At 35.8% G+C, this 11,846-nt stretch overlaps 2 protein-coding genes across 6 annotated transcripts; both read left to right on the forward strand.

Moving 5' to 3' along the window:
* Window positions 1-1,184: 1,184 nt before the first annotated feature.
* On the forward strand, window positions 1,185-2,769 carry LOC102588465 (type III polyketide synthase A). The gene is made up of 2 exons (XM_006347866.2): window positions 1,185-1,451; window positions 1,581-2,769. Exons 1-2 carry the CDS (start codon window positions 1,244-1,246, stop codon window positions 2,561-2,563), a joined length of 1,191 nt encoding a protein of 396 aa, XP_006347928.1. The 5' UTR covers window positions 1,185-1,243; the 3' UTR covers window positions 2,564-2,769.
* Window positions 2,770-3,563: 794 nt separating this feature from the next.
* On the forward strand, window positions 3,564-11,438 carry LOC102588790 (uncharacterized). 5 transcript variants are annotated; one of them, XM_015309008.1, is made up of 10 exons: window positions 3,564-3,723; window positions 3,818-3,878; window positions 4,034-4,096; window positions 5,217-5,349; window positions 6,053-6,350; window positions 6,664-6,792; window positions 6,875-6,924; window positions 7,482-7,579; window positions 7,659-7,946; window positions 10,554-11,438. In XM_015309008.1, exons 3-10 carry the CDS (start codon window positions 4,049-4,051, stop codon window positions 11,034-11,036), a joined length of 1,527 nt encoding a protein of 508 aa, XP_015164494.1. In that variant the 5' UTR covers window positions 3,564-3,723; window positions 3,818-3,878; window positions 4,034-4,048; the 3' UTR covers window positions 11,037-11,438. The 5 variants fall into 5 exon arrangements, with proteins under 5 accessions (XP_015164494.1, XP_006347930.1, XP_006347931.1 ...); XM_006347868.2 differs by lacking the exon at window positions 3,818-3,878; XM_006347869.2 differs by lacking the exon at window positions 3,818-3,878 and having other exon boundaries at window positions 3,564-3,705.
* The last annotated feature ends 408 nt before the right edge of the window (window positions 11,439-11,846 follow it).

The raw sequence follows: 11,846 nt of genomic DNA on the forward strand, positions 1-11,846 counted from the left end.
TTTTGACCTTTTAACCTTCAACAAAGTTTTTATATAAGGGAAAAACTAAAAAAAAAAGTTTTAAATAAAATTTCCACCTGTCAAACGCGTGCATTTCACTTATCAACATAAATGTGATTGTGACTTTTTAGGGGTGTAATTATTTCAATTTTTAACAGTTTAGGAGGGTAATAGGACCCCCGTGAAATTCAAGTGTGTAGTTGGAAATTCGAGTATAGGTTAGGGGGACATTTGACCATTTTCTCTATAATTAATACTACTGGTTTGTATAAATGAATACAAATTGTATTAAAAAACTATTGTATTCAATTCGTTGATTTAAATCAATTATATCAACTATATTAACGAATATAATTTTTATCAACGAATACAATTGTATTGTATCATTATTGTAATTCATAACAAATTGTATTTGTATTTATGTGCATTTGATTCATCCGTTATAAAATAGATTTATCCATTGCCTTATGTATTGTATATATGTTTTACCATGTGTGTTTGTGTTACTATTTGTATTTGTATCATTGACTGTTATAATTTATATTTGTATTGCATAGAGAAAGGAGAGAGGTGAGGGAGGGAAGGAGAGGGAGCAATTTGCTATAAAATCCTAACTAAATCTATAAATCATAATTTTTTTAAAAACTATAATTTTATATAGTTAATACATATTACAGGATTTTTTCCTAAAAAAGGATTAAATTACTTCAATGCTTTCTATTGCTTTTGCATGAAGTTATGTTGGAGACGGGCCTCACTAGAAGGGCCCAACACAAGCAGCATGGGCCACTCTGTATTGCATCGTATTAGTCCAACATAACTAATGAGCAATGAATATCTAGAAATGAAAATAAGAAGACAACAAAAAATATTTATACGATTATAACATTTGAAAAATATATATATGACTTAAGTGGAAAATGTTGAACAACACAAGAAAATTAGAAAAAGGAAAAAACAGGTGAAAGAAGGGAAAAAGATTGCTTTCATATTATTTATATCTTCACACAAATTAAACCATCTACAAGAACTCAATCATGAAATATCTAAAATCTACCTCATTGTTACTATTTTTAAATTTTGTCATGCCAATAGTTCTCTCAACACAATTAAACCAACTTTTCTCCAAACAACAAATTTATCTCACCATTTATACATCTTCATCCAACATGTTTGTAACAATCTCATACAAAAGATTTCATCATAACAAGAGCAATCTTAAGTCACATACTCTTGGAACAATATGTCTCACAACAACAAGAATGTTAATGGTGCATCTAACCACTTTTTTCAACCATCACGACGCGTTCCTACTCTGGGAAAAGCCACTATTCTTGCCATGGGCAAGGCTCTTCCTCCACAACTCGTCCCTCAGGATTGCTTGGTTGAAGGCTACATGCGCGACACCAATTGTAAAGATTTGAGAATTAAGGAGAAATTGGAGCGCCTTTGTAAGCAAAAATTTACTTCTACTGTATTAATGTTACATATCATGAAATTATACACTATTTTAACAGGTAAACTGTCTTATTTACCTATAGTGTATTTTAACAGATAAACTATCCTGTTTTTGAATGTAGGCAAAACTACTACTGTGAAGACAAGATACACAGTGATGTCCAAAGAAATTTTGGAAAAGTATCCAGAACTAGCAACTGAAGGCACACCAACAATAAATCAAAGGCTAGAAATTGCGAATCCAGCAGTTGTTGAAATGGCAAAAGAAGCAAGTTTAGCTTGTATCAAGGAATGGGGAAGAACAGTTGATGAAATCACTCACATTGTTTATGTTTCATCAAGCGAAATACGCTTACCAGGAGGTGATCTTCATCTCTCAACTGAGCTTGGATTGAGGAGTGACGTTGGACGCGTAATGCTCTACTTTTTAGGATGTTATGGTGGTGTTACAGGGCTTAGAGTTGCCAAAGATATAGCTGAAAACAATCCAGGAAGCAGAGTTTTATTAACAACTTCTGAAACTACAATTCTTGGTTTTAGGCCACCTAATAACGCTAGACCATACGATCTAGTTGGTGCTGCACTTTTCGGTGATGGAGCTGCTGCTGTCATAATTGGAACAGAACCAATTGTTGGAACAGAGTCCCCTTTCATTGAGCTGAATTTCGCGATGCAACAATTCTTACCAGGGACAAAGAATGTGATCGATGGACGACTTACTGATGAAGGGATAAACTTCAAATTAGGCAGAGACCTTCCTGAGAAAATTCAGGACAATATTGAGGAATTTTGCAAGAAATTGATAGCGAAGAATGATGAATTGAAGGGAAGTAATTACAACGACTTGTTTTGGGCTGTTCATCCCGGTGGACCGGCTATACTAGACAGATTGGAGAAGACAATGAAGTTACAAAATGAGAAATTGAATTGTAGCAGAAAGGCATTGATGGATTTTGGTAATGTGAGTAGCAATACTATTTTTTATGTGATGGAGAATATGAGGGAAGAGTTGAAGAATAAGAAAGATGGTGGTGAAGAATGGGGACTTGCATTAGCATTTGGTCCTGGCATTACTTTTGAAGGCATACTCCTTAGGAGTCTCTAATTTAAATCTCATGTTATAAGGTTATTTATTTTCTTTCTAACCGTCTTTTAAGACGGAACGAACATGTGTTTTCACTTTTTTTCATTTTTATGTGAAGCTAAGAATAAGAAAGACATGAGTTTCATAACTCATGCAATTTTATGTTGTTGGAAATATGGAAGAACATTATTCATGGAGAAAGGATGTTAAATTTGTTTAATAATAGTGTGAACAATGTTTACATGTTTGTTAAGATTTACCATTTATATACGTTCTATATAACTAGTTCACTAGCTATACGACTTAAATATACAAAAAGTTGAACTCTTTAAATTAACACGTCTCTTTTATTCTTTTGGAAGTGGTATTCAATAAGAGAAAATAATTTTGTGGAAAAAAAAAGTAAATTTGAAAAACTAGTCATGATTGGAAGATACAGAAATTCCACTAGTTTAAGCGCTAATTATCTAAATTCACACTAGTTTGCAATATTATAATTTTTTCCAGATTTTGGATATATGTATGTGATGCGTCAAGTTACATGTATCTCGAATACATGAGGTCAAAATTAAGTGTAATTTTTTCTAGATACACGATATCCAAGTGGATTCACATGTATCTGACTCTCTCGCTTCCCTCTCTCCTCTCTCGTTTCCCTCTCTCCTCTCTCGCCTCTCTCATCTCTCACTCGCCACTCTCTCTGTATATGGTGTCCCAGTACTAGATACTCAAGTGTGATTCACATGTATCAAGGGATCTCACTCGCCTCTCATTTATTTTAGTGTATCTGGTAGCAAAATATCCTCTCTCCTTCTCTTGCTCACCTCTCCTTATTTTAGTGTAACTGGTAGCAAAAATACATGTATCTAACTTGAAATATGGTGTAAAATTATAAAATAATGAGAGAATATGTAATTATTTCAAACTATAAGAAGAATTAGTGAATACGGTAAGAATGTTTTTGATAGTTTTTTTTTTGGGGGGGAAAAACTAGTTGGATCAAAATCCTATGTGGCCCAGCCCAAAAATAGGGCGGTGCACGATCTTCATTTCCTCTAAGCATAACCGTCAATCCCCGTCGTTTTCTTCGTATAATCTCTATACGACGACGTTTCAAAGAATTTCGGCCGTTTTTCTCTTTAATGGAGTGTTCGCTAACTTTGGTATTGCTTTGCAATTAAGTAATTTACTCTTTCTCTATCATTCTCGAAGCCTCCTATTTACAATTTTTTATTTTTTTGGTAAAAAAAATAATTTAAAAAATCGTTTTTTCAGACTTGTAAAATTGCCAAAGCTCATTTCAATCTCTTCTGCTGATTGATTTAGTTTTTTGAAGGTATTTTTGATGTATTTCAAATTTTATGATTGTGTTGATCAAAGATATCATTTTTGCAAATTTTATGTTTGATCATCCGCCCCTTTTGATGGTTTTTCATATTTGTTACTTAAATTTTGGTTTATGACTTCAATTTAATTTCTTTGCTTTATTAGCTGTGAGTTTATAATATGGAGGGGAGTAACAATACAACCCAGGAGTCGAGGGAGCCTTTTGTGGTAAGATGCTTTCACCCATGATTATTAATTTATTGGGAAAAAAACCTTCCTTTAATGTTTTTTTTGCCAGTTTTATGCTAAATAGAAGTACCAATGTTTAAATTCTCCAAGGAGTTTCATTTTGAATACAGCAGTATGTGTAGTGTAAAGCTAATTATGGGGATATTGTGTTTCGTGTTGTATGTTTGAAACTTAAGTGCGAAAAAGGCAGGTCTTTATGGTTTTAATTGATCCAGGGGTTCTTGGATCAGTTAATGGTACTTCGTGTATGCATTTGTCATGATGTTTTCTTATATGGAACATTTTTGTAATTAGCCCCTGGTTGGGATAGAAGTTTTCGATAGTCCTGGTGTAAGATATTCATCATATTAATCTTCGTAATGAAGTAGAGAGACAAAATTTGCACAAAATATATTGTGTACCCTCTAAATGGTTCATAACATACTGACATCCTGTTGTTTCATTTACACACTCCATTTTTCACCATGTTCGGGGTTAGCCTCCAATAAATGTATACAGATCCACTAGCTAACTGCTTAGGTTTGCGTGCTGTGACAATAATAGTTCTGATTTTAGGTAAGTGACTTTTCAATCTTCAACTAATAACTTAAGCCATGCTAGGCAACCGTAACCGAAGGTCTCTGTTGATGTGAAATTAGGTCAAACAGGATTTGCAAAGGAATGGAGAAACTGTGGTGGAGGACTGAGTGGTTAAGAATACCAACAGTGCCCACATCTCCTCTTTATTGCCAAATCCACAATTCTACAACACCAAGCCCCATATGTACAGGCAGACTAGATAAGCATAACTGCAGAAGTTTGGCCCATTATCATCCCTACCTACATTTGACATTTTTGCTTTTCCTCTCACTTACATGGCAAGGTCACTACCATTTATGCAGACTTGGACTATGGTCGGATATCAGCAATTTGTCCAAGAACTAAGGGCTAAAGTTATCAACTTCTATTAGATATTACTTGGCTTTTATCTTCTTTTTCAAGAGTACATGTTTTTTGATAATCTCTATGTACATCTCTGAAGCATTTGGTCCCTAACTTTCTGAAAGTTTTTCTTGTCTTTTATTATTTGAACTTCATGCGGTCCTCTTTATTTGGCCAGGCAAATGGCAGCTCTTTACGAAACAATAGGGTTATCCCTCAGCTACTTACCTCTGTGCCGGCTCTCAATGATGCTGCTTCCTATCTTTCTGAGACGACATCTTTATTTACTCGCTGTTTCATGGATTATTCTGGTGAACTTCATGAACCTTTTCATGTATTCCCTTTCTTTGCCCTTAGTAAATTTATCTCCTGAGTTCATTTAATGATTATTGGTTGAGATAGGTTGTTAGGTGGTTTTTGATCCATTAAGGTTTTGTATACTGCATTTGTTTTAGAATTTCAACCTTTTAAAGTCTTATTTTTATTGTCTTAGGATATTAAGAGAAAAAGTTCCCTTTCTGAATTTGTTGCCAATTGTATCCAAGTAATATCATCCAGGTTAGACTTCCCATGCTGAATTTTGTGGCGAAAGCTAATGGGAAATGTGAAACTGTTGATTTTTTTACTACTTAGAGTGACATGATTGAAAGTAAGTGTTTATCCTTTAAGTAAGTGAAAATGAGTGTCTTATTCTTTTGTTTGCATACTTGGATCATATCTGTTTTGAATTGCAACAGTGTATCTTGGTATCACTAGATTTTTAGGCTGAGGCACTAGATATTAGGAATTGAGATTTTAAGCTTTTCTTTCCGTTTTTCCTTTTCCCCTTCGACATAAGATGCTGCATGGTCATAAATATAGTTGACATGATATTAACTCCTGAACTCTGGTGTGACTACGTTGGGTATGTTGTTGTAACTCCGGTGTGAGCAAATTCCTTTCAGATTCTTCTAGAATTTGATGAACTGACCAATTTAGTGCTTGCATGATGTTTTTTCCTGCTTCCAACTGTAGCAGAACCTGCCTCCAGAGGCTTAGGAGGCCAGGAGATGGTTACATTTGGTTCTGCCGAAAGTAGAGGATCCCCGGCCTTAAATACTGCTTCGTCAAGTGGAAGTGATTTAGCTGTTTGTAAAGCATCTCAATCATCTGTTGATGCTCCACTTCTCCATGAAGGATTAAGCAGGACCTTATCTAGAAAATCATCCCAAAGTGGTAATGCAGCCACAAACTCGGAGGACCTATCTGAGGGTTCCAGTGCACAGGTTTTATCAAGAAATACCAGCCCAAATGGCATTTCCATTTTCCAAGGGTACGATTATCTGAATAGATTCAAGTTGGCATGTTAAATTGTCCGTCATATGCTTGTTATACATATGTATGGATAGTCATTGTCACATCGATAACTGAAACTACATAGATGCTGCTGTTTTTGTTTTTTTTAAATAAAAGTCAAGCTAGAGAATCTTGGAAGATGTTATATTCCTTTCTTGCAGTCTAAGGACTTCTCTATTTTTTATTCTACTGATTTTAAGGAACAGTTGGTATTGGTAGTTCTACCCGTTCGTATAATTCGTGCGCTTATTGAAGTGCTTCTCCTCATGATTTTTGCATTTTGTTTTTAGTCTTATAGAGAGGGTGAGAAGGACAGTTCGTGGGTCAGCTGATGATATTGGATGGCTACAACGTGCTTCACATATGCCTCCAGTTGATGATCAAACTGATAGATTTGTGGAAATCATTGATGATATTAGGTAAAAACACCACTTGATGTGTAAATTGACTGCAACTGCCAACTCGGACACAATTTGACTTGTTCTGATCTCTTTTTGTCAGGCATGGTCTACATGGATTACCAAATTCAATGGTTTACTTGTTAGTTCCAGGTAAAAATACCCTTTTCCCATCAATAGTGATTGTAAACAAACCAAAATGGTTAAAATTTGAAATTAGATCTGCCTCAAAGAATTTATGGAAAGCTTATCAGTTGTACTGTGCCAACACTCGCTTGTGTCAGTACAGCTCTGTGGATTATTTTCCCCAGATTTGCCTGCACTTGTCTTTAACCATATTTAGGGTCATGCTTTACTCAGGACCTTTTAATTATTACCTCCTTTGGTCCAATTTATATGACACCACACCGTTTGACTTGACACAAGGTTTAAGAAAGTTGGGAAAAATTTGAAATAAATCATTTTATTAAGGGTAGAAGGGGAATCTTAAAGTTAAATTATTTCTAATTATAGAAAGGTGACATTTTTTTTGGGACAGACGAAAAAGGAAAACGTGCCACAATATTGGGACGGAGGGAGTAGTTATTACTTATTAGGGGGATGCTGGAAAATTGATCTTACCGTTCAAGGTGTCTTTTAAGATATGAGCAAGCTAATCATCTTTAGTAGCAGATGTCCTGATATTTACTGGTCTTCTCTTCTCTATGCAGGTCTCTTTAGCAATCATGGACCGCTTTATTTTGTCAATACAAAAACAAGCTTTTCAAAAATGGGGCTCACTTGTCATATAGCCAAAATTCATAGTGAGGTATAGGTATTTTTCTTGTTTGTAAACCATGTGTGCAGCTTACTGCTTTCTGTGAGACTACCTAACATAAAATAAGCAGGCCTGTGTGGAGAAGAATGCGAGAGAAATTAAAGATTACATTGAAGAAATTTATTGGGGTTCCAGGAAACGTGTCTTGCTTCTTGGACACAGTAAAGGAGGAGTAGATGCAGCAGCTGCTCTGTCCATGTATTGGACTGATCTGAAAGATAAGGTTGGAGGGCTGGTTTTAGCACAGAGTCCATATGGTGGAAGTCCAATTGCTTCAGACATCTTACGAGAAGGACAACTTGGTGATTATGTAAACATTCGCAAGCTTATGGAGACCCTCATCTGTAAAGTAATCAAGGTATATCCTCTAGTTGTCGCATTCTCTGTTATTGATGTGAATCTATTCTTCTAGTGTCGGATTGTCTTGTTTTCTGTCCCAATATTGTATGATCAGATGAAGTTTCTGTCATGCTTAAAATCATCAGTAGTTGTAGAGTAATTCTCTCTTTCACACTGTGGGTTAACGTGTACAAAGAAGAGTAATATGCAAGATCACTGTGATGTGTGTTTGTTTTCTGTCAAAGATCTTTTGAATTTTGTTTTTTGGGGAAACAGAAGAAGTTAAAGGTAAAGATTGTGTTGGAAACCTAAGAAAGTAATTGGAATGGCAGCCAAGACAACGATGGAAGTATGGCTTGATGTTCAAGGAAAGCTCAAACTTGAGGTACTTGTGGGCGTGCAATAATTTAGTGTAGATCTCTACTGAAGTTAGGTCGTCAAAATATGAAATCTGAAAAGGCACCAAGGCACTTACAGAATTCGAGAACTCGTCCAAGATAATTTAGTGGTCTGCCTTTATTCTTCCTGTTATTAGGAGGTAATTAATTATTGTGGTCTTTGGAGGAGGAGATCCTGTAGGCCAGATATAAGTAAACTGACATCCATTTTGAAGGCTTTTTCTTGAGTGTGTAATGTGCATCAGAAAGTACTGTATGGTTCCTTTCTTATGTGTGTACACTTGCCCCTCTGCTGTATAGTAATAGCTGGGAGCTGAATTTTGTGTTAATACTATTCATGGATGTTGGGCTTTTTGTAGAAAATGTGTACAACAAGTGATGGGAAAAAGAGACAAAGGGGTGGTGTTGGAGATGATTTTAAAACTTGACATGACAGCAGAAGTAAATCGGTATTGTCTGTTGTGTACTCTGAGAGAGAGAGAGAGAGAGATTATGAGGGGTTGGAAGGAATTTCAGTATAAGCTTTCTTCATCCTCTTACTCCATTCTGGAAAGGGCTGTGTAAGCCTATATTGTCAGAGAGATTATGCAGAACGCTGTAGGGTATTTTGGTAAGAAAGTATCAGTGAGCTATTCAGGTATTGTTCTTCAAACCTTTGGGATAAAAGAAATAAGGTATTTTTTAATTAATTTACTGTTTAAAAATGAACCAACCAGATTTTAGAACTAAAACAGTGTCATCAGGGTTTGAGATTATTCTGGAATATCTCACTTGTTATTACGATGGATTAGTAGCTTCATGCATATGATTGGCTTCTAACGGAAGGCTGTTACTATGTATATGGCCTAGTTATAGATCTTTACTGCTTGAATATGGTTATATAACAACCATGAATAGTGATTTCTTGACAGTATATTAAGCTCCCAGCATTGACTCAAATTATCAGAAGCTAGGTGTAAATTTTTTGGCGGCTAAGCTTGGAACAACTTGTTTTAAGGAATTATAAACAGAAAAAAACACTTGTTTTCTGTTTTTGGAATGATCACTTGTAACCTTCTCCTATAAGACATGGATAGCAGATTGTGTGGTCCAACAAGCTACATTGACTGACTGATGACGTGGCTGAAAAAAATTGAGAAACATCTGCTCATCCTTGTTTCAGAGAAAATTAGATGAGTCAAGAGATCCCTTATGAAAGTTTCAAATAACGTTGTTCATGATAAAGGTCATGGCTTAAGCTGATAAGACCTGTAAGTGATGTGAACCTGCAACTTACCGTTTTCTTCAAAGTTATATTATATGACATTTAACAAAAGATGCAGGACAAGAGAAGTAGAGTAAATAGTTGGAGTAACATTAAGTTTTTCTTTGTTACTTATTATGGTTATATATTTACTTGCATCCATGTAAGCAGTGTATGTAATGTGTATCCGGTGTATATGACATAATATTGTATATGTAAGTTGTTGCCGTTCTGGACTTTCTCCTCCTTTTCAATGCAGAAACACTGTTTGAAAAGTGTGAGATAATATGTCACCTGTTCATCATCGATTGTGTTAGCTGAAAAGGATTTACAATGGTTCTGTGCTACACTTCTCATTAGTTTTATTGTTCTGGGTTGGATGCTTTGATTCGTTTACATGATGGTAGAGTCAAACTTGAACTTGTTTTTAGGATCATTTTTTCTCTATTTGTTAGATTTCTCTGGGTTTTTCTTTCTCAATTCAGCCCATCGAGTCACTAACTTACTCTAACCTCATTCCTTATCCTGTTGAGATTACTTCCTGTATCTGCTACATGTTCAGTTGTTTCTCAGAACTTACAAGCCTCTTCGTTAGCCTCATGATTCCTTCCTAGAAATGAGACAAAAGGTTTTCAAATCTATGCGTAAACCCTAGGATCAAGTTACACGTGTGGGAGGGTGTCATAGCAACTATCCCTAACGGGTTTATGATAGTCCGAAGCTACTCTACACATTGCCTTTTATGGGTTGAATGTCCAGATACTTCCGCATTAAGATTTACATTCTGGATGTTCCTGAAACACACCTATCTCTTGACTTGGATGTTCTTAGCATGACGGTTGATTTTCTGGTGCTCATAGTAAGCAAAACGAAAAAAAAAATCCAAACATCCCAAGCTCCACATGTCAGATATATGAGGAATTGTTTTCTTGCTGAGTGTTTGCATTTTGTGTTAGGTATTCTAATATCTGCTGCTGTTTTGAAGGGGGACTTGCTAGCTTTGGAAGATTTGACTTATGAGAGGAGGAAGGAATTCTTGAGCAAATACCCTTTGCCAAGGGAGCTTCCTGTTGTTTCCTTCCGAACGGAAGCCAGCATTTCTCCAGCAGTTTTAGCCACATTATCTCGTGTGGCACATGCAGAACTGCCCACATTTTCCACTGCCCAACCTGCAACTACATTCCCAGTGGTGATGCCTCTTGGTGCTGTGATGGCTGCATGTGCCCAGCTTCTTCAGATCAGGTATGGTGAGAAGAGCGATGGGCTTGTTACTTGTTGTGATGCAGAAGTCCCTGGCTCGGTGGTGGTTAGGCCAAAACGGAAACTGGATCATGCTTGGATGGTATACTCTGAATTAAATGATAACCCGACGGAGGCTGATGCATCTCAAGTTTGTGAAGCTCTTCTAACATTACTAGTAGAGGTAGGACAGAGAAGAAGACATGAACTATCAAACAAAGATGAATGAAGTGTAAACAAGAACATCCTCCGGTTTCTGGATATTGATGCTTAACCCGTTTCCACGAGGTGTTTCATCCATCATGTCATAATATGTTTCGATCGTTTTTGTTAGAAATTCAGGTGAATAGGATATATAAAATTATCACATGTATATTGACCCCTGCCCCTCTTCCCTTTTCTATAATTGGAAAAAAAAGGGAAGGAATGTGGCTGGAAAAAAAGGGTGAAGAATGAAGTAAATTCCTGTAACTTATGATGTGGTAAAAAAGTGTCTCAAAGAGTCTTATTCTGATGTGCAAATTTGCTTCATCTCTGAGTTCTCTTGTTTATTTCTTAGCTTGTCCATTTGTTCTTAGAAGTTGTAAATTCACTAAGGTTTATGGTCTAATGGTACTTATATTTCCACATCGGAGATTTTAAGTTCGAACCTTATAAATGAAAATTTTCTAATAGGAAGTGTTTTCTCTTTAATAGATCATATTGCAGAAATTCGAATTTATATTGCCAATACATGTGTGTGTGAGAAACTGACCAGCCCTGAAGAATGGGATGTAAATTTGAGTTATATGACAAAAATATAATTCTGATCGATTAATAATTACAATAATACTCTCAAAAGCAGAAAATTATGCTTACTGTGTCGTAAAATGGTTGGTCTTGAATTTTTTGTCCCCGACTAATATTTTCAAAAATCTCATCTTGGTTACTTCACTCCTCTGTCTCTGATACATTCCATACCCCCCTTCCCTCTCGGATACTTTCCTCCCCTATATATTCGAATGTCATATCTCCTCTCTGATACATCCCTCCCCTCTTG

This window comes from Solanum tuberosum, unplaced genomic scaffold (assembly GCF_000226075.1).
Source record: "Solanum tuberosum cultivar DM 1-3 516 R44 unplaced genomic scaffold, SolTub_3.0 scf00095, whole genome shotgun sequence".
Lineage (NCBI taxonomy): Eukaryota > Viridiplantae > Streptophyta > Magnoliopsida > Solanales > Solanaceae > Solanum > Solanum tuberosum.